This window comes from Crocodylus porosus, unplaced genomic scaffold, assembly GCF_001723895.1.
Source record: "Crocodylus porosus isolate Cpor-Errol unplaced genomic scaffold, CroPor_comp1, whole genome shotgun sequence".
NCBI lineage: Eukaryota > Metazoa > Chordata > Crocodylia > Crocodylidae > Crocodylus > Crocodylus porosus.
In genome coordinates this window covers 48638500-48661524 of record NW_017728947.1, presented here as the reverse complement: position 1 = coordinate 48661524, position 23025 = coordinate 48638500, and the positions used below count along the sequence as shown (strand labels likewise).

Sequence of the window (23025 nt, the reverse complement as noted above, 5' to 3'; positions counted from 1 at the left end):
CACCTATAGTGTTCCTACAGGTTACTAAAATGAGAATTTTTCATATGGCAATATTAATGGTATCCCAGTTTAGGTAAGAGGTTGCTTTAATACAGTCTCTTACATAGTAATTTCTGACTTTAGACTAACATAGCTAACTACCACTCTTATCTAGATATCACTGTATTAGTATTCCTGCTACTTTAATCATGACGTTTCTATACCCACAGATAAATCAACAAGAAAACTCCCACTGTTTCAGTTGGAGAGGATCAGGGCCTACATATTAAATAAAGCTGGGGGATGATGGAGGAAAAGAGCTCCAAAAGCCCCAAATTTAAGGTGCAATTTTTACCTTGGTTCTAAGTTTTGCATCCTAGGTGATGCAATGTGATAGGAAGTGGATGTCCATGCAATGACTAGGCTCAAGGGACATTACTGTATTTCTTGAATGCAAGGAGGTTGAGGAGCATAAAAGACCAGGTATGGGAGAGGAAGATAAGGAAGAAGGGGCAGTGGGGAAGGATATATCTGAAGGGATCTGTCATGCAAATGCATTTTCCATTCTGTTAACCTGGATACGACCAATTTTTAAATTGCTTTCTCCTCCCACCAGATCAGATTCCTGGAAAAAGCAGATTCCTAGTGCAAAGGGAGGTGAAGTGCAACAGAAAGATAAGCTGCTTAAAAAACACATTGTTTTCAGGAATGAATGTGGCTTATACATTAAAATAAAATATAGCAAATTTCCAAAAATAATAGAGCCCAAAAGTACGTGCGTGCGTGTGTGTATGTTGGGGGGAGAATAAATAGCTATTTTAACTAAAAAATAAAAACCTTAAAGACACAGAGGGACCTTCATGTAGTGAAATAAATAAAATGGTATTCTTCACAACCTGACCTCAACTGAAGTGGGATTCACTATAAAGGGAATTGAAACTTGTGCACTAAAATGGAGCAAAGGAATTCAGAGGAATGTGTGTGTGTGCATGCATGTGTGTATACACGCACATTTTAATCATTAAAATGCAGGACAGGAAGTCAATCAATCGAATTGTTTTTCCTGGCTCTGGACACCCTGTGTTGTGCATTAGGGAGTGAACACAGTAGTTACCCCAAAATTTGAACCTAACTGTGGGTGAGCCATCAAAGAAAGCAAATCGTCTCATATACAGAGGTGCTCAGCTTCCACAGCTATCACTGACTTCAAATGCAGTTGTGGGCATTTAGACCCTTGCTGCCTGACATTGCATACCCAAAAGCCAAAGTATCTAAAATGAACATCCTCACAATCTTGGCCTCCTTATGAAACAACTTTACCTGGCGTTCCTCTAGCCCCATTCTTGTACACATCTCCCCATTAGTAAAGATGGGCCATTCTACCCCATCGACTCCATAGCCTTCAAATTAAACCTTTGGTAGGACACCTATACATCAAGTGCATCCAATATATAAAGTAAACTTAAGGAAAAAAGACAGAAGAGTTGGTAGGACACCTTTGCAGCCCCTGACCTTTCATGGCACTGGCACAACCATAAATGGAACCTCAAACAGAATCATTTACTGACTGTGTACTAATAAGGGGCTGTAATTGTCAGAAGAGTCTAGAGGAATTGAACCTCTAAATCCTACCAATATTTGACAGGGTTTGGGCATTTAACATACACACTCACCTTTGAGAATCCCAGTCATAGCTATGTCTAGTTATCCAATTGTACCTCTAGCGGAAAACAAGAGCAAAGCAACCAAGCAACCTTATCTGAATTTACAGTGTTTCGGTGTCAGAACCTAATTAAGAAATGGACACCTGGCTTCCTACCCCACATTGTCTTCTCTATTGAGCCACACAAGATAATGCTATCATTAATAGAAGCCAGAACTGACTATTCCTGCCAGGAGTGGTGCATGGAGAAAAAGAAAACAAATTGATCAAATAATATATTTTCAGATTCAGGGAAAGAAATAAAAGTGATAAGCAATGAAGGTGCATGGTCTCAGGATGCAATGCAGGCCTTTTCTAGCCTTGGTCTTCTCTCCTATGTCAGTGCAGGATTATAAAATCTTCACAAAAACAGAAAGGCTTGGTGTTTTACATGTCTTGCGCAGAAGTGAGAGGTAGCCAAGACCTTTTAGATTCTTAGCTATGCTGTGGGGAATAAGGGCAGGACTGTTCTCTGCCCTCTAAGTGTTTTGTCTAGTTATGTCCAATTGTTCCAGATGTTGGTACTTTCCATCACTGCCCCAAAGAAGCTCCTGACAAGGTATGCACAGACTAGCAAAGCTATCTGTCTGGAAATTATTCCCCATAGTTAGTCTGTTTTTCCCCACAGTGCATTCCTCCCCTTGCATATCCATAATCACCACCTTGGGGAAAAGTGAAAGGGCATAAACACTGTTACTACAAACAGCAATTTAATACAATACAGACTGTTGCCAAAAGCCTGCCAGAAGGCACAATATTTATGTAAGCATTAGACAGACCACTAGATTTGAGCCTCTGTTTACTTACGTGGGAATGCAACAGTTTGCCCCAGGTATAGTTTTCTGATTTTTTTTAAAGTTGGTTTTGAGATATTATATCTATTTTCATATAATTTTATATATGAAATAATATATGTAAGTTATAAAACTTAGATTCACTGAGTGGAAGTGATGGGACTGTAACTGTGCCACTAAGTAAGCTTATTTTTTCTCACTCAGAATTGTCACAATCTTCTATCTGTGTGAGAAGAGAAGAGCTACCAGCAGCACCATCTACTCCCGCAAGGTCCCATCCATTTCTGGGTTTGAACCAGTCTTACAATCCTAGAGACAGTGTTAAAGTCTGAAGCTCTCTCTACCCAGCAATGGCATTCAAAATGGTTCTTATTGGGGTTCAGGTTTCAGCTCAAATCTGATTTTGGAAGCTTTGCTTTAATTCAAAGAGTCCAGTAGATTGAGAGACAACAGCATATTGAGGAGGGTGGAGGGGGTGGAAATCCTTAGATTAATGCATCTGAGAAAGGAAACTGCCTTGGTGGGCCCAGGATTAGGTGGGCCCAGGACACTGATTTAATTTGTTTAATGGTATATGCATCACAAGAAAGCAGTAAATAAATAAGCCTCCCAACATTTTTCCTCCCGGTTAACATTTGCAGGCCGTGGTTTAGCATTTTCTTCCCCTTGGTGTTTTGCAGAGGTTATGAAACTCCCAGCATCAGTGTCATGGGGGTGGAGAGCGCAACAGGGGTAAGGATGGAAGAAAGGAAGCGGACGTTTCTGACTCAATGAGCATTTTTTAGCCATGACACCTTTTTCTCCAAGGTTACCCAAAGGCTCTGTCCAACTGGTGTTATTGTTGGAAACTAGGGAAGAAGGGAGGACATGAAAGGATTTGGAAAAGTGCCTCATGTCCCAAGGGCACTCTGAAACGCAGATGACTTACAAGATTTGGGGGCTTTTCTACTTGTGGGATAAAAAATATGTTTAGATAATAAATGTGTGAGCAAAAGAGAGAAAAGTTTTTCTTAAAAAGAGGAGGCTCTTACCTTCCCCGTCAAAAACAGGCTGGGTCTCCATGGTGGGTGTTGGCTTCGAACCATCATCTGAATTGAGAGTTAAAAAGAACCGAAAAGAAACTACCATTATTGAGGTAAATACTATCTACTCTCCAGTACTGTTGAATGGTTGGGATTTGTACATGGCCCGGCCAAGTCCAGAAGAGAGACAGAGAAGACAGACAGACAGGAAGAAAGACAGTGAACAAAATAAGCCTCAGTTTACCTGGACAGCAGCAGCAAATTTCAAAGTAAACATGCACCAACACTAACCGCAAATTGAAAGAGTTTCCCGTTGTTGCCTCTACCTTCCCCTTCCCCTTCTCCTAATATACTGATCAAGTTATCACCTTTCAGGATCAGGCAAGTACATCCCATGCAACTCATATCCTGTGACAGCAGGAGCTAAGAACTGACAAACCAAAATCCTTTCCATTATCTTCTGTGTTTAACTCATCTTCTGAAACTTACCACCATGGAAGGCTGCATCACTGTTCATCACAGAGCTGTTAGAAAGGGATTGTCAATAGGAAATTTTATTTCTTACAGTGCCAGCTTCAAGCTGTTTTCTATCTGCAATGTTGTTAAAAGAGATCAGGAGAAAGACAACTGTTTTCTTAGGTTCATTTTCCTCAGCACAGGAGTGCTCCAGATGCCTTCTAGTAATTAGGTTGCAGTCTTTTCTATTAACAACTTTTTTAAAAATCCACAACAGAAAAATAACATTTTTAGAAATAGAGAAAAGGATGCATCCCAGTTTCCAAGTGAAACCTCATACACACAAGCCTTCCTCATAAATTTGGGATTCAGGCTGGGGCCTGGATTTTCAACCCTTTCAAAAGTTATGAGGTGCTTGGTTTAGGGCTCATCTTTACATGGTGTTAAAGTAGGGGCAGGCAATTATTTCAGGTGGAGGGTCACTTACCAAGTTTTGGCAAGCTGTCAAGGGCCACATTTCCCTCTCCAGCGCAGGGAAGCAGGAACAGTCCCACAGTCCCAGGCCAGAAGCCTCTGCTAGGCAGCGGCTTTTTGGTTGGGGGAGCAGGGCTAGGTGGGCCTTGCCTCTGGGTCCTGCTACCAGTTTCCTCTGGGTCCTACTGCCCCTGGCTCATGTCATCTTTGACAAGCAGCTATGAGCAAATAAATATTACATTTTCTAGATAGAATGGCCTGGTGGGTCAGATCTGGCCCCCAGGCCATATTTTGCCCACCCCTGTGTTAAAGCAACAGTATGTGCAGGGCTGAAAGAGTGAATAAGCACCTCTGTGTCTGTACTGAGGAGATGGAATTATTGCAATGGAAAACAAACTGAGCTACACTGAAAAAAACTGAGAGCCCCAGTCAACCCACAATCCAGTCTTTTTGTAGAGCATTGTGGTATTGTTGAACAGTTCAGGGCAGAACATAGATATTTCCTGAATACTGAGGTTTAAATAACTTGCACTTGAGATATGCTTGTACATATTATAGGAAAAGGAGGGGGAAATCACCATTAGTATGCCTGTAATAAACTATTAGGGCACTGATTAAAGTATTGCCTGCATGTCATTTTCTAACCATTAGAAGCCATTTTAAAATGAATTAAGCTTAAATGCCTTTTTCATCAAGTCATTGATTTTACATACTTCTGTGTGCTGAAATATAATCCAGAGTAGCAGTGGCTGGAATTCCAGTCATGTATCTCCACATAAGTAAAGGGAATGAAGAGAAATGAGTAAGAGAGAGTCTATTCATTTACCCCTTGATTGATCTCTTCACGAAAAGCTTTATATAAAAATACATCTTAATTTACCGAGGAAACCAAGGATAATATTCAGCTGCAAACTGGATCCAGCAGTGCAAGGAGTGAAGCCAGTATGACCCAACAGTACTTAGCAGCTCACAGAATCTGGGTCTCGCCAAACTACCACTGACTTTAATGACTTCATATTTTAAAAAGAATTTGCATCAATCAGACTGGAGAAAATGCAAGAAAACCCTGCCCCACCACCATCCCTAAAAGCTGGATATTTCCATTAAAAGGACCAGCAGTGAATTATTTAACGTTGCATTTTCACCCAGAAAGTTAATGGCCCCCTCACCAGGCTTCAGAATCAGTATCTCTGCAGTCAACATATTTCTTCTTTATAGCTATCATGTCAGGCAGGGTGTTTGCATGACCAGATTGCACAGCATAATGTCATCTGCCACTACTCAGATGGAGACAGAGGCAGTGGTAGAACAGTGTCTTGCTGAGTAATGGCCAAGTCTAAACTATGTTTCACACAGCCCTTTGTTTCTAGTACATATGCAGTTAAGTTTAGGAGCAATGGATTTGTGATGCTTATTTAAACCACTGAACTATCTAAGCCCCAGAATCCTGTATTTGACATCATGGTATTATGCAATGCAGCCGACCTGAGCTACATGCCAGAGATTGTAGCTGGGCCAGGTAATCCATAGAAAAGAATGGATGCAACAAACATCAAACATTAGCATGCCTGAGACACCAGAAGGACATGCAGTTTAAAATGCTGTATGAACTCCAAGTGAAAATGTGGGATCAATTCAAAAACTAAAAGGGAGTTTTTTGTTCCATGCAGTTACTTCAGAAATAATTTGTGAAAATTATTTTCAACCAAAAGTTTCAGTTTTATGGAAATTTCTTTAATTTCTGCCAATTAAATCTCTGAAAAAACTTCCAAACCACCTCAGTATACAACGAGTGAAACCCTGGCCCCACTGAAATCAAAAGGAAAATTTGGCAGGGTTTCACCTAAAGCCATAAGTTTTCTTGACATTGAATAACATTTATTTTCTTTTCAAGTTAAATGCAGTAGGTTCCTGTAGCATCACACATGTACATATATGAGTACGGCCAGGAATAAAACAAACAAACAAACAAACAAAAAACCACACACAAAAGTGCTTGTCCACCTAAATGAAATAACCCAGAGTTGCTGACTGACAAAACTGAGGAAATCCACAACAGTGACTATATGGTGCTAAATAAAGTGTTCAAAAAATGGAGCATCACAACAAATAGAATGGAGGAGTTTCCAATTTTAAAAATTAACAAAGTTTCCAATTATATCTGCCATTCCCTTTTGTTTGTTTTCTTAACAGAAAAATCTATAAAGTATTACCAATTTAACATACATAAGACATTTTCAAAGATATTCAGGACAAATTCTTGTCTAGATTTCATTGAAATTACACTAGGGAAAACTGGCTCTTGATTTCATCTTGACATTTTCTCTTTAAAAGGAGGATTCTAACATCCATCTTTTGTCAGAACAGGGTGTTCTGCTTCAGTATGACTCCTGAAACCCCAGCACTGATATTAACATACACTATTTTTTTTCAGGTATACTCTGTAGTCCAATGAAGCAATAAACAATAAGTATTAGCAGGATTGACTCTTAATGTAGAAGTTAACCTAAATCTGTTCGGAGTACTGCTCAGAGCAGTCCAAACAGGAAAGGATCTGGCATCATAAATTACCAGTATGATAATTTATCACACTGGTATGATAATAAGCTTATTTCTATTGTTTCCATGAATGCTTGCCCACCAAGCAATTATAGAATTGCTTTTCAGATCCAAAGCAGAAACTCAGGAGCCGACAGAGGGGAATTAATAGAAGTGGATCCGAGCCACTCATTTTGTATCCAAATATGGATCTGAACTTTGGCAAAGTTCAGGACGATTCATGGGGCTCATTGTAGGCTCAGCTCTAGGAGGTAAAGAAATAGTAACAAGTACAAAATTCTTGGTAAATAACTAACTCAACCTCAAGCAGCAAGGCCTTTTCTGTAGAGTTATTCAGAAATAACCAAGCTGTTCATTAAATGGCAACAGATCAAGGGGAACAGAAAACAAGTATGTACATGGTGAGGTCTTCATACTAAAAATTATAAAGCATTTTTAAACAAAAATTCCACCTCCTCATTCTCCCACTGCTAACTGCCAAAGCTGAATTCCCAGTTATTAAGTCTGCAGCAGCATCCAAAATGGTGCAAGAGAAATGTAGTTCCTGTCCTGCTTAAACAAAAAGGACTCCTCTCCTTCCCCGCCACATTTAACACGTACACAAACTAAGTAAGAGTAATGTAATTAAGTTAACCAAATTTTAGAAATCAAAACTAGGAATACTTGCAATTTTTTAAAGATCAAGAAAGTCTCATAAGAGAAAGAAACTTCACTTTTTTTAAGTGGCATCCGCTCACATTGTGGCTGCCAGCAGCTGACTCCACAGCTACCCAGGCATATTTCTCAGATGGGAGGATTTTCGGTAACTCTGTGTTCCAAATGAGTTGAAATGGAAAATAAAGTTACACTAGCATTCACTGTGAGCAGGAGAACAGACTTCAGGACTGTTTATTCTCATTTGACTTCTCTTCACTTCAGACAGTTAACAACACTGAACATTTGCTCCCCTGCACAGTGTATTTCAGGTAAAGCTGTGAGAAAAGTTCTAGTCCACAAAACAGTAAGTGTTGAACAAAAATTTTATAATTTAATAATAGTTTTGACTAATGATGTGAAAATCCAAGAATTTCAGGTTTCCAGGGATACCATTTGAAAAATAGCTGCTTTATATAGTATTCATATCCAGACCTCTCCCCCCACATATTAGGCAAGATTTCCTGATCCAAGAAGCCAGAAAATCTTTTGGCTTAAAGATACAGATGCAACTGAAATGGCCCCTCTCTCAGATTATGCCCCATACCACAGGACAAAAAAATGAGAGGTAAATTAAGTATTTCCTATCTGCTTTAGCTGGTTTTGCATTTGGCTGCACAGTCTCCCCAAGACTTTGGGTGAAGATTCATAGATTGTAAGGGGCTGAAAGGGACCTCACAAAAGCATTGGGTCCAGCCTCCCTGCACTAGGCAAGAAAGACAACTGGGGGGGTCAGGTGACCCCAGCAAGGTGACTGTCCAGTCTTCTCTTGAACATTTCCAGGGTATGCGATTGCACCATCTCAGGAGGGAGTTTGTTCTACAATCTAGACACCCTGACTGTGAAGGAGTTTTTCCTAGTATTGAGCCTGAAATGGTCTTCCAGGAGTTTGTATCCATTACTCCTGGTCTTCCCCAAGGGTGCCCTGGTGTACAGTTGTTCACCGAGCTCTTGATTTATTCCCGGTGTAGTGGTAAGATGCTACTAAACCCCTCTTAGCCTTCTCTTCTTTAGGCTGAAGAGGCTCAGGTCCCTCAGCCTCTCCTCATATGGTCTGCTTTGCAAGTCTCTCTTCATACAGGTTGCTCTTCTCTAGACCCTCTCAAAGTTTTGCCACATCCTTGCTGAGGTGTGGTGCCCAGAACTAGACGCAGTATTCCAGCTGCAGTCTCACTAGTGCCAAGTACAGTGGAAGAATCACTTCCTTGATTTTACATGAGATGCATCGGTTGATGCATGCCAGAGTATTGTTTCCCTGCTGGCTACAACATCACACTGATGGCTCAATGTTCATGCAATAATCAGCTATTACCCCTAGGTCCCCTTCGGCCATGGTGCAAGTCATATTGTTGCCACTGAGCCTTTAGGTATGTTGGGGATTGTTTACCCCCAGGGGGAGCACTTTACACTTTTCAGTATTGATCCTCATCTGGTTCTGATTTGCCCCCCTCTCCAGTCTATCCAGGTCTGCCTGTATTTGCAGCCTATCTGCAGGTGTGACCACACTCCCCCATAACTTCGTGTCATCCCAATCATTGATAAAAATGTTGAAAAGCACCGGAGCAAGCATGGACCCTTGAGGGATACCACTGGCCACTTCTCGCCAGGATAACAGATCCATTCATAAGAACTCTCTGGGTCCTACCTTGCAGCCAGTTTCCCCCCCACTGAACCATCGAGCAGTTAAGCCCACAGTTTTCCAATTTTCCCACAAGGATATCCTGGAATACTAGATCAAAGGTCTTTTGGAAGTCTAGGTGTATAATGTTAATCTCCCCTCCCATGTCCAGGTGGTGAGACACCTAGTCGTAGAAGAGGATGAGATTGGTAAGACAGGACCTGCCTGCAACAAAGCCATGCTGGCTGTCATTCAGAATCCTTATCCTCTATGAGTGAGTCACAGATAGACTCCTTGATGAGTTTTTCTAGGATTTTCCCTGGGACAGAAGTTAAGCTGATTGTAGTTGTCCACGTCCTCCTTGTCCACTTCTTGAAGATGGGAACAATGTTGGCCCTCTTCCAATCCTCAGGGATCTCCCCAGAGCACCACAAGTTTTTAAAAAATATTCACCAGGATTCCCGCAATGACCTCAGCCAGCTCCTTCAGCACTCCCAGGTGAAGTTCAGCCGGTCCTGCTGACTTATAAATGTCTAGCTTTTCTAGTTGGTTATGCACTAGCTCAGTGTCAACAGTAAGAAGACTGTCCTTCCCACCATGCCCTGTGTGAGCCTTATTTCGCATGTTTTTCCCCTTGGTCCACTGAAAAACCAAAGCAAAGTGGACAGTCAGGAATTCAGTTTTCTCCTGGGTGTTGGTTACCAGCTGTTCTGAGGTAATCAGCAGGGGCCCCATGCTTCCATTTGTTTTCCTTCTGTTCCCTACAAACCTAAAGAAGGATTCTTATTGTCCTTGATTTCCATTTCTAACTTGAATTCAGTCAATGCCTTAACTTTCCTAATCTCCCTACATGTGTGGACCACTGTCATATAGTCCTCCTTAAGGACTCTCCCTAGCTTCCATTGCATGTATGCCTCTTTCTTCTTTAAGAGGACCATGATATCCCTACTGAGCCAAGATAGATCTGTACCCTCTCACACCTGTTGTCACCCAGCAGAGATGCTAACCTATTTCTCTTTGTTGCAAATCTACTGCATGGTCAGGTCTTTTTTCCTTGGTTGAACACAAGCATGGTATTCATTCCTAGAATAACATGGATTTATCCCATTACTGGGAGAAATGACATTTTGGCAAGTGGAGACTTGAACAATCTAACCATTGGTAAGAATAAAGTAGGTAGCTACAAAATACCTTTCCTCCAATACCATATTTTGTCATAATAATGTAGCCATAAACAAGAAGTCATGCAGGTGCCACCAGCGCAACAACTGAACAGATTCTGTTGTCCTTAAGTGATGACAACTTTGATAAGGACACAATGACTGAATCACAATTTGCCTGTTACTAGCAAAGCAAGAACTTTCCCAGTATAACGAAGGGTAAAAATCTACTCTACATCAACTTCACTCTAGTTCTTTGCAGAGCATTCTGCATGCAGAAACAGAGCTCCCACTGAAAACTGCAAAATATGTGGGGAAAGTTGCATCTCACATGAGGGATATTATCTACAATGCAACCTTGAAAGCTTTGCTCTAACAAGGCAACCTTTATTCTACAAGTCACACTAAATTTGCTTGTGGCCTCTATGTTTGCCATAAGGGAAAGGAGCTGTAATCATTGTGGAAGAGGTATGATTATTGTGGATTAACATAAATCAATCTTTTGGTCACAACCATGATCAATATTGGGAATGAGTTAGACTAACTTCAGTAATAATTTCTTCCTCCCTAACATGCAACATCCCTTACCTGGTAGAGACCCTTAATGCACCGATGACCCATATGTAACTGTGATGCATGCAGATACACAAAGTCAGAAAGGAGATAAAAGGTGACTGTCATTTCTGATAATGTGATCAAAGGAAATCTCTGTATTTGCATTGCCATATTAAAGCAGCAAATTCTGCATTCCCACTTAAAGAGCAGCTTCCAGTGTTTCAGCTCACTAAACCCAGTGAAGAAATACCTCAGGGACTCAAATGAAGATGTTAGCTGTCCATTGCTGCAGTTGGATTGTAATGGGTACTAGGGAGCTGGTGTGCTCCCATCCAGGTAACTTATCCTATGCAAACGGCACAGGAAATTATATAGATATAGATATAGCTTGAATCATCAAGATCTCAAAGGGCTGTAGACTTGATTTAATCTGATACAACTAAGGGACATGCCAGGAAAGCCTCCTTTTTTCAAAGACAGGCAGTAAGTATTTGTGCTGCCATTCCCTGCAATCAGTGGCTAGTTTTAGCTTGTAGCTAAAGCTCCGAAGATAACCTAAGGGCGGACACTGTAAAAAAGATGGATGCATTCTCTCTACACTCAGAAGCATCTACCTTTTCCAAAATCAAATTCTTGACTGTCAGACTGAGGGAAAAAGAAAAGATTTCTTGAGGTAGCATATTGAGGTACTCAAGATCACAAGCGTGCTTTTGTAAGGACCTGACTAAATTGTGTTTGATCTGGCTAAGTCAGCATCACTCAAAGAGTATTGTTCTGCTGATTTCTGATCTCTAACAAGAGGTTTGTTTTTATATAACAATTTCCAAAATTTCCACTGGCACCATGAATGCATACACGTAAGCAGAGCTAGAAATTCTCATGCATACCTGATGCAACAGTCTGCCAGCTTTGCACATGGTGAACATCAGAACCACCCCATAATTTCTAGATACATCTGTGAAAAACAAACCATGAGGGTGACCACAACAAGGCCTGTCTCGATACCTTTTAAATGGTCTCTATTACTGTGGACCCTAAATTCTCAAACAGTGCTCAATTCAGCAAGCAGGACCACAGCAGGTGCCTTGCCTTATTGCAGTCCTACAGCTGTCCTGCAGACAGTTTCACATAATGGAATTTGTTCTACTTCCTGAAAGAAGTAAGAGATACTGCATAAACACCAATGTTGAAAGAAGTGTGGTTGCCAAGTAAATCACTCAATGTTAGTATTTGCAGTTGAGCCTTAGCTCTGCTTTTTCAAAAGCACATATACTACTATAAAGCAGGAATTTTAATTTTTTTTCATAACATGGCTAACATCATAACAGGTTGACCTGTATGTTAAGTTGATACTGGGAGCTTTAGGATTGTTAATTCCTGATTTTTTAAATAAATTCATTTTGAAATCTTAACATTTTGTCCCGTATGATTAAGCTTCCATTTTTCTTATTTAAACAGTTCCATAAGGAACTAGAAACTTGTTTTACACACAACTCACACCTTCCAAAAGTCACAGGAAAAACAGCTCTGCCTCATTCAATATGCATTTCTGCATTAAATGAGCCAGCCCTTTACAAGTTTAGAAAAATCTAAATTTATGAACACATACATGCTGCCAATACAAATGTGAAAAAAAAAAATAAAAAAAAAAAAAATAAATCAGTGCTTATGCAGAAAGCAAGCTTAAAAAAAACAAACAGAAAAACCCAACCCTTATGATTTGGCCAAATCAAGAGATAGTTCATCAGGGAACTGAAACTGAAAAGCACAGATCCATTCTGTTCTTCCTGCCAGGATTCAATGCCTCTGCCCACAGTTAGCCACTAAGGTCCCATAGCTATTTTAAGAGGGTTTGAAAAAAAACAAAAAAGTGCTCTCTCAAACAAACAGCAAAAACATATTTTTCCTTCCACTTTCTTCACTCGCAAAAGTAGAAGTTATGGCTCTCATAAGCACAATCACAAATAATCATATACCCATGGACAGAAACCTGGAAAATTTTATCCTGAAGCCTGATAATGTAACAACATGGAGAGGCTCCTTAAAGCAAAAATGCTTATGGAACATTATAGGTACTCCAGCTACGACAGATCTCTACATTTCGTAAGTTATGTACTGCAAGTTGTACAAATGCTCTTGGTGTTTACTTCAACAGCTTGTTCCAAGTCATCCAAGTACAAAGAGTAACTTCAATTGGGCCTTCTGAAGGCATTAGTTTTTTTCCCCTCTCACCCCCCTTCCCCTTCTCACTATTCCCTTGCAGGTGCATCAATATGAAAAAAAAAACCTCCAGCCATGAAGACTTTGTGGTCCAATATAGTCAGTGCATTTGTGTGACAGCACAATTCTTTGCCCTGCAAGAAAGCCTGTCCCACGCACAGACAGCTGGAAGTCACTTCGACCCCTGATGACACGATTCAAAGCCTCTTCTGTTTGGCTTTTTGATTCCTGATTGACACATTCACTGCCGGGCGGAGATAAATGCTGCTGGGAAGACAATGTTGATCCGCTCGGACTATTCTTGTGAAGGACTTTTGCAGAATAATAAACAAAAAACATTGGTGTGTTTAAGTGTCTGAATAGAACTTGAGATAGACAGAGAAGGACTGGAGTGCTTTAAAGAGCCTGGCAAGTCGATTGAAGAGTTAATTGTCTGGGTGTACAATGAGTTTATTCTGACTGCAAACAAAGAGCTCTCTCTTCCTGGTCCTGGTCCCTTCAAAAGCAATGTGTCAAAAGGGCCCAGAGCAGCTCTCAGTATTAATGGCATTGCTCTGGTCTCTGGGATTCAGTGGCTTAAAAAACCTTGACTCCTGAGATTCAGATGGTATCTCTCTAAAATCCAAAGTCCTCATTTACTGCCCAAGTTCTCAAACTACTTCAGCAGTAATTAGCCAAAACAAACCTACCCTTCTAGCCTCACCTCATTCTGTGTAGCTTTCAGTGACAATGACCTCTTTTGAAAAATAGAGACGAACTATTATCCAGCAAAATTGGTTTTGTGGGCAACTTCTCTCAAATCTGATCCAATTTTAAACTGTAATTGTATATTGTCACTAGAGACTGGTTCAAACAAAAACCCTGGATCCAAATCTCTCATACTTTGGTGTGTTCGGAATCCAAATCAACACCTAGATTTGCCTTTCGGACTTAAAATAGGTCAAACCAAAACCATCTTCAAACCCGCCCCCACATCCTCCCCAACTCTGGGAAAGTTCAGATCCGGATTTGAGGTTTGCAGGTCAAACCTATCCCTATGGTAAATACCACTTTAAATACCTGACTCTCACTTGCATGAGTTTTGTAAAATCTGCTCGGAAGTCCTTCCTGATATAATTGCCTAGAAGGCAACATAGCCATTACTAAACCATCAGATTGTACTGCTTTGGTAATAAAATACTTATGTTACCAATGTGGGAAAGACAGACATGGGAGGATTTATCCTAGCAAACAGTAAAATTCAAAAGGTTTTAAGGTTCAGTCAGAAAAGTACTTTGAAGCATAGCTGGTTGGGAATTTTATGATTAAATGTTTTTGCTTCAAACAAGTCAGATCATCAGAATCGAAGCATTTCACTGAAATGTATCATTTCAACTAAAATTTCCTCAGGCCAATGATGATATTTGTGGTCAAAACTAGAGAGAGTGCAAATCAGCCAAGAGCCCAGCTGTTACAGCACTCACATGATTCAGACCAGGGCCTTGAACCTGGCTTTTCTTACTCTCTAGGTAGTGCCCCAACCACTGGCTAGTCTCAGGGACTGAGCGTCTGTATGTCTGTCTGAAAATGATACGAAATCGTAGCTCTCCTCTGCAAAAAAATAAATAAAGATTTCAAAATGTTGGAGCTTAGCTTAATACAGTTCAGAGTCGGGGCTGGCTGAAAACAAATGCACAAACAGAGATATTCATGCATTCCCCAAGCCTCACTCCAGTCTATAGGATTAGCTGTTGGATAAGCAATGTTGGTATCTCTTTAACCAGCCTGAATGTGGAAATTTGAGATAAGAATATTTAATAATTTTGAACTTTACTTGAGAGTCAGACTGGCTTTGGGGCACAAGTTCAGGCTGACTCTAGTTATAGCCAGTCAATGTATCCCTCTCTCATGATCCTGTCTCATTATACCAGAGACTGAGGAATAGATAATTGGATTTGTACTTGCTTAAGGGTTTGTACTTCTGTGACCAAATCCGGGGGAGAGCTCTGATTCACAATATCTGAAGTGTCCCAATCTGTTCTTATGAAGTTTTAGACTCAACTGGAAAGACCTTTCACTATGTCACTTTTTGTCATGGTATTTCTGCCATTTTGGGCTTTTATGGCCAAATTCACATGGAAAATGACAAATTCAAAACAAGTCTTTCGAAAGTCTGGGGAATAAACAAGGAAATAAACCCAGAAGAAGAGATTTTAATCTTACCTCCTGAAAAGGAAAAGGGTTCATAATTAAGGCTGGAGTTTGGGGGGTTACCAAAAGTAACACAAAATTCTTCGTTGCCATTAATGCAGGAATTAAATCATCCTCAAGCTGTGAAAGAATTATGCCCTGTTCATTTTCTCCCCCATGCAAAAGTTTCACATCTGGAGCTAAACAAAGTCATGTGGTATCAGATGATTTAGCAATGGATAGACTGTCATTAGCCCTGACCTACAGGATCAAGGCTTAGCTCATTCATCTATGCCTCTGCCATAGAGTGAGCGAATAACCATTTTAATTGTGCCTTTTGATTTATTAAAACCACACCAAGTCAAAATCTTTCAGGTCACTAAGTGTTATTGAGGTTGTCAGAAAAACTTTGTAAGAATGTGCTTATCATTCACTCAAAGGCTGTAAATGGAGTTTGTCAAGGTGAGAGGCAGGAGTGGTTTTTTAATTCTAGTTTTTGATAAAGCTGTTTTTCCACGTAAGCCATCCCACTGTCAGCTCTCTTAGGCAGGAGGCCAAAGTCCACTGAGTCAGTATAAAAAGCCAGGATTTTCCCCAAAATATTTCCCTCTTTCTGCTCATTGTAATCCCTCACCTTCTGCCTCCCTGCTTAACTAGGGTAAAGAGAAAGATATTTCTATAAAACAAGACACTACTCTCATCATCAGAAAAACTTGGCCCCAACATAGTGCTAAACCTCACACCCTCACTTATATTTTGGGCAGTGAATTTAGACTCTGGAACAAAAAGCCAAGGGTCAATGAATTTAGACTTTGGTCTACAGTGAACTTGCCCATGAATGACATGTGCCCCTGGAGGCTGGGGGGGGAGGGGGTGCGCACAGCAACCTCCTGCAGGAAGCGGCAGCAGTGGCGAGCAAGGAGCTCCTACAGGCAGCCGCGGCAGCATTGGTAGCAGGCTAAGAAGGGAGTTTGAGCAGGCAGCTGTGGCGGTGTCTCTGGTGACAGGAGCCACTAGCAGCTTCAGCAGTGCTTTTCACAGGGGGCATACTGCCAATCTCAGGGGGTTCACGTGCACCCCCTATGTGTTGCCAGTGAACTTGCCTGCTGCATGTTGAGGTAGTTGCCAGTCTCAAGCCAGGATAAGGGAAGGATTTAACATAAAGCTAATCATTTAGCCTCATGAAATATGTACTAGTAATAGGGTGAAGTTACACATTGCATTCAGACCACAATGGGCACATCCATATGTGCAGGCACGTGCGCTTGCAGCAGCTCAAAGAGCAGTGGCACAAATTTGTGCAGGAGATTTGTACCTCAGCACAAGTGCCTGAACATGCATTTTGGTGTGGGACAAATTGTGCCACTTGGGGCAAACAGACCCTGTCCAGCTCCTCCCAGATTTGTAGCCAGGGGGAGCTGAAGGCTGAGGCTAGCAACTGTGCTGGCCCCAGCAGCATGATAAGCTGCCCTGGTGAGCAGCTCAGGGCTACTTGCTATCAGGAGCTTCTGAGGCCTGGCCAGTTGGTATCTGGGGACACTAGCCCCCTATGCCAGCTGGACTGCTGCAGCACCCCAGACCTAGAGTGGCCTCTGCACCCTCTAGCCACTGCAGCAGCCTGGCAGCAGGGGCTACTGCCTGGCTGTGACCTGCTGCACACTTCTGACAGCATCCATCCCCTGAAGCAGCGTGCTGGGGTAGCAGGGGCACCATAGATATGCTCTGGCCAGATGTCAAAGCATTTATCTGGAGGACAGCCTCTGGCTGCCTCAGGGCATGCACAAGGAGCATGCCCTACACTGTTTTTTTTCCACATGTTTTTTAATACTGGGATTTCCCAGTATCAACTTTAGAGCCTGCATTGCAAATATGCAGTGCAGGGAACATTTTTTCATCCTTAGTGTGCCTCTTGTGGCATCCCAAAAACTGGTTTGAGACACCTCATCAAGCATGTGCGCAATCATCTGGATGTGCCCAGTAAAGGCATTTCAAATGCAAGCGTTCATGTGTTAAAGCTCATTAACTCATGCTAAATACACTCTGAGTATCTTAGTTACACCACTTGAGGCAAGGGTTAACGTTGGCCTGTGCTACTTAACCGGTGTTAGGGTAAATTCAGTTTGCTCCACAGAGATAAAATGAGTAATTTGTAGTCCTTCTGCATCCCAGGATGCATCGCTCCAGGCCCCCTCCTCCCCACAAAAACAAGGATAGAGTCCAGGTGTCCTAGCTTCTAGCCACCCCCTGCTCACCAGCCTTTCAGTGGCAAGTCAGAGCTGCACAGGCAAGAAGCAGTATTAATCCTTAATGTGCAACTGCTCACAATATGTTTTTAACTTTAACATCACTTAACATTTCACAGATTTACTACAGTCTAATTGTAGCGTGCAACTTTACCCATAAAAACAGGATTAGGCAACTACTCTGAGAAACAGGACTAGAAGAGATCAGTTCTGCCCTTTACCAAGGCTCACAGAAAAAGGAAGACAGATTGGTCAACATCCAAAGGACGTGCCAAGTTGGGTTACCAATCTAACAAGGCCAGAACAGATTAAACACCAACCTAGCTCTGTGCATGTCAAGGGAGGAAATAAACCACATCAGTATGAAATTGGAATATCACCAACTAACTCTACCGACCAAAGGAAGGTTATTTTTAATTTTGTTTCCTTAATACTGTCTAGTGCTAATTACTTACAATGAAAGGACTACAGTTACCATACGAAGATTTCATTGGTTTGGCTAAGAGAGAAAGTGGCCTAAGAGTAGATCTCTGACTTAAAGTATTCCCCCAAATTAACGTTTGAGAGCCACTATCTTGGAAGACATCACATATAGAAGCAGAACTATTGCCCTCCGGTCCCTCAATAATTCTGACTCAACCAAGTAAGATCCTCAGAACTCCATAATGATCATTCTCAAATAGATGAGAGCAATACACATTTCAAGCGAGTGGCCCCAGACACAGCAGTGATTCTAACTAATGATGACCAAGATTCTCCATTACCATCCAATATTTGTTTGAGGGTAAATCTAGATCCTAACTGACAACTCTCTACATATCTATGGGTAGTATTAGGTCACCAACCATGCTGACAGAACCAAAGACCAAGGATCCTATGGCCATGTAGACAACTATCCTCTAATGTGGGTAAGATGCTGTAGGGAATGTTGTCATCACTGCTGGTTGTGCTACCCTCTGGTCATTAAAGCTGTTGACCCAGCACTCCCCCCGCCCAAACCTACTAAAGACTAAATTTCACTAGATAAGAGAATTAAGACAATGGTGAGGAAAGGCAATCAATAATAAAAGCAAAGGGATTTTTTTTGGGGGGGAGAGTGGTAAAAACATTTGTTAGATAATACAGTAGACACAGAAAAGAATGGAGGAGGGGCTAGTCCTATATTTATGCAACAGGGTTGTACAAGACAGCACATCAATACCAGTTCTCGCCCCAACGTTTGGTAAAGAACAGTCTACAGAAGGAAGCCCGGGCTATTGTCCTCTAGAAAATTATGAAAATCCTGCCTCCAGTAAAGTCATGTGTCAATATGGATGAAAGGGTCCATCTGTATTTCAGCAAACCTCAGTGTTAAAGTGTAAACTTGGTGAGGAAGAGTACAGGCAACAGAACAGTACTGTGCACATGCCAGGTAAGCCCTACAATCCCTTCTCAGCAGGAATCACAGCAAGCACTTTTTGCTAGGGATGTCATTTTTCCCAGAACAGAAACACCTCTGCAGTGCTAGCATAATTTAAACTGTGAAATGAGTGATGAGGTCTAGAAACTGGCACTAGCTAATGTTCTCTCCAAGTACACAAGGCAATGAGAAATTCTAAAAATAGAGGGTGGCAAAGGGGAAGAGAAGGATTCACTCTTTATAGGTCCCCGCTTAGCAGGAAGATACTTTATCGTATCCTGTAAATACTGATCCCTCAAAACCACGATAGGGTAAATTTTAATGAGAAACCCTAACTTTCTGGCAGCTCCTCTTCTTTCCAGCCCATCTTGTCCAACTCCGCACTGCACCAAATCTAGAGCACAGCTTCATACATTTTCAGTGGCAGCCTCACTGATCATGATGGCAATAGCAATAGCAGTTGCTACCATGCTGCTGGATTGATATCTCTCAGACAAAGATCCAGTCTATATTGCCACAAGAAAACACGTTCTGTAAGCCCTTTGTGACCCCTTCTCAAGCGTTGCACAAAATCTGCGCTGAACAGCACCTTTATATCTCAAAGTTGCAAGAGACTTGACCTTCGTGGCTACAGAAGGAAGCACTGGTTTAAAACAAGGGGGGATTTGATTTTGCAAAAAGAAAGCATTTTCTACAGCACTGCTTTTAATTTGTTTGAGCTGAGCTGGAAAACAAAGCTGAACTGAGTCCTGAATGTTCAAAGTTTCATATAAGCTTTTCCTGCTAGTAAGGATCAGGTCTGTAATCAGTTTTTGAACTTATTTACTGATTTCTTCTGATATAAAAGAGGGCTATTAAAAAAAAAAAGTGACCACCCCTTTCTCCTATAGCCACACACACTGAGCTCCTCTGCTTCTAGCTCTGGTATCTTCAAGGTAAAAAGTTCTATAAATTCCCTCATCTTCATGGAACAGGAACCAGAAGTGGGGGTAGGGCTGGCAGCGAGTTTCCTAGATCAATGGCCATTTGAAATTCAGGCATATGGCTGCTGAAGCTCTACAGCTGCATGTGTTAATTACCACACGTGTCTCCTGTAAAGCAGTCTGTTAAACACAAAAAGAAAACAGAAAAGGAAAAGCCATTCCAAAGGATTAAGTAAATAGTCTAAATTTTTGACCCTGCTCCCCCCAACACATGCACATGTGTAAGAACACAGGCTCCCTTCCCTAATTTCCCTGACACCTGCATGGTCAGGAAGCAGGACACCCCTTTACATCTTCAGCCATGTGCACTGAACCCAGGCAAAAAAAACCCAAAACCCAAAAACCATCTCTCAAAGTGTACTTTCACCCCACCACCCTCTCCTCTTCCCCCTCCCTTTGCTGTTTCTCCTTTAGAGGACTAATTCCTGGCTGACAACCAGAGTAGTCTTGGGCTTACAATACGCCTTTTCATTTCCTTGGAGGCAAAGAGAATGGATACCTCGCCGGCTACGTCTGTATCGCATGTGTGCAAATGAGGGGAACGGAGGGTAGGGGAAGCTGGCTACATCTGCCCCCTCCCATATTTTGCAGGGGATCACAAAGGGCAGAACTCAGAGCTGATGGGATTAAGAACAACTCCACAGATGTCAAATGGAGTCATACCACCTACCCCCATGTCTGCATCTAGCCTGAAAATTTTCAATACTTGATTATGGAATTATAAAAAGCAGTTTTTGCATAAGGCTGTTGTGGGGGAGGTTTCACAGAAGTTTAGGGCTGGAAGGGACCTTGTAAGATCATCAGGTCCAGCCCCCCTGCTGTTGGCAGGAAAGACCGCTGGAGTCAAATAACCCCAGCAAGGTGTGTGTTCAGTCTCCTTTTGAACGTCTCCAGGGTAGATGCCTGCACCACCCCTGCTGGGAGTGTATTCTGGAGTCTGGTCACATGAACCAGGAAGAAGTTTTTCTTTATATTCAGTCTGAAACCTCCTTCTAGGACTTCATGACCACTGCTCCTGGTTTTCCCCTGGGGCACTTTGGTGAATAACTGTTCACTTATGCTCTCCCCTGATATATTTGTAAGCTGCCACCAAATCCCTGCAACGTCTTCTCTTTTCTAGGCTGAACAGTCCCATATCTGTTAGCCTTTCCTCGTATGGCTTCCTTTTCAGGCCTCTAATCATATGACTCAGACTCTCTCAAGCTTCTCCACATCCTTCTTGAAGTGTGGCACCCAGAACTGGATGCCGTGCTCCAGCTACAGTCTCACCAATGCCGAGTACAGTGGGAGAATAACTTCCTCAGTTTTGCTTGAGACGTATCAGTTGATGCATGCCAGCGTATTGTTTGCTCTGCTAATGGTAGCATCACACCTGTGGCTCATATTCATTTTATGAACAAGGGTTGCTTGTTTGGGGCCGGGGGGGAGTTGTGTGGGGAGGGAAGGGGGTGATGACAGCGAATAGAAATTTGCAAGGAAATCAGTCCAGGACCTCCAAAGGATCTAGCACGTTGCAAAAAGGAACCTGTACTTGCAAAACATGCATGGCTCATGGGAGGTTCAAAGCATTTCTGCTAGTGTAACAGCACTCCTTAATTTCTATCTGAGAGATTATGAGAGAGGGAGAAGATAGTTCCATCTGATCAGTGATCACAAATTGCCTACTATGCCTAAAGCACCATTTTGAAACCAGGCCAGGTCAGTAATTCTCAAGAGCCAGCATCATCTAACAGCTTTTGGGTGACTTCTATGTCATACAAAGGCCCAATAAGGATCAGGGCCGTGCTCTGTTAGAGACTATACCACTCAAGAGCAGACATGGACCTGTTCCTGAGGAACTTAATCTAGCAGACAACTGCCTTCATCAGCCATCTGCATTGATCTACTCACACCTGTTGGCAGAAGAGGCAAATGTGCATGCAGCAGGAAAAGCTTTCATTCCCCTACTCTATCCATTTTAAGGATCCTTTAATCCCTGTTGCTGTCATCTCAGCAACTTCCACAAGAATTATACATTTGCCTCCAGCTTCCCTATGCTCAAGTTGACAGACTGCAGCTCCATCACAATTCTGAAATTCTGTATGCCTAACCCCAGTGAGGCCAAGTCACTGAGATGAGGGACACCACAGGGGTATGAGGTTGTGGGTGTAAGTGTGAACTATTTTGTTCTTGTAAGTAGTCATGTGCATGCCTTAAGTGTTTGGTATCAGACACTGAAGTGTAGCTGTTTGAAAAGTAACCACTAAAAATGGCAATGTATTACCAGTTTCAAAAGTTAAATTAGTTACTCTTGTTATTAGGACTAAAGATGCTGAAAGCTAAAAAAGATCTTCAATGACTCTTACGCAAATCCCTTGCCTTCCAGAGCTATAAAGAGCAGAAATGCAATCAATTCGCCAGGAATGAGGTTTTTCACTTGGTTTTGGCACCTGTTACCAATTCTAGTTATGCATGTTACACTAAACAATCATTGGATGAAATGCATAAAAAATAATTAGGAGTATGATCCAGAAATCAGAAACCTCCCTCCCAGATCAATGTTCTACATATCAGGACAGGACCACACTCTTTGTTGTGTCCTCCATCTGGCTCCATGACTTCTTCCCTCTTGGCTGCCTATGGACCCTCTTCAAAGGAGAATGGAAGGTGCTCTTGAACCTGAAGGCTTTGCTTTCTCTGGGGCCATTCCTGATTACATTCCATTAACATCACAGGATCTACACCCTAGGTTAGGGAATTACCAACACCAGTGCCGGACTTCCTTTGCAAAGAGAAACAAAACCAACCAAAAAAATCTAGAGCATTACACTAAAGGTAAGCGTGTGTTCTCTTCCAGGTTGGCGGACCTCCTCCAGCGGGCTTTAAACTAGGCTCGTCGGGGGAAGGGGAAGATGAGGGCGGAGGAAACATCAGACTGCCAGACCAAACAGCACCCACAACTACAGCCCAGCCCAGACCAACGAGCAAAGCGAAAAAACAGGTAAGAGAGAGGGGCCAGG

At 42.0% G+C, this 23025-nt stretch overlaps 1 protein-coding gene across 1 annotated transcript in view; it reads right to left on the bottom strand.

Moving 5' to 3' along the window:
* The window catches only part of SMOC1 (SPARC related modular calcium binding 1), a 119871-nt gene that overhangs the window by 57695 nt on the left and 39151 nt on the right, over positions 1–23025 (bottom strand). The window contains exon 6 of the mRNA XM_019551034.1: positions 3507–3563. Within this exon, the coding sequence (XP_019406579.1) occupies positions 3507–3563 (57 nt within the window). The remainder of the gene's footprint in view (positions 1–3506; positions 3564–23025) is intronic.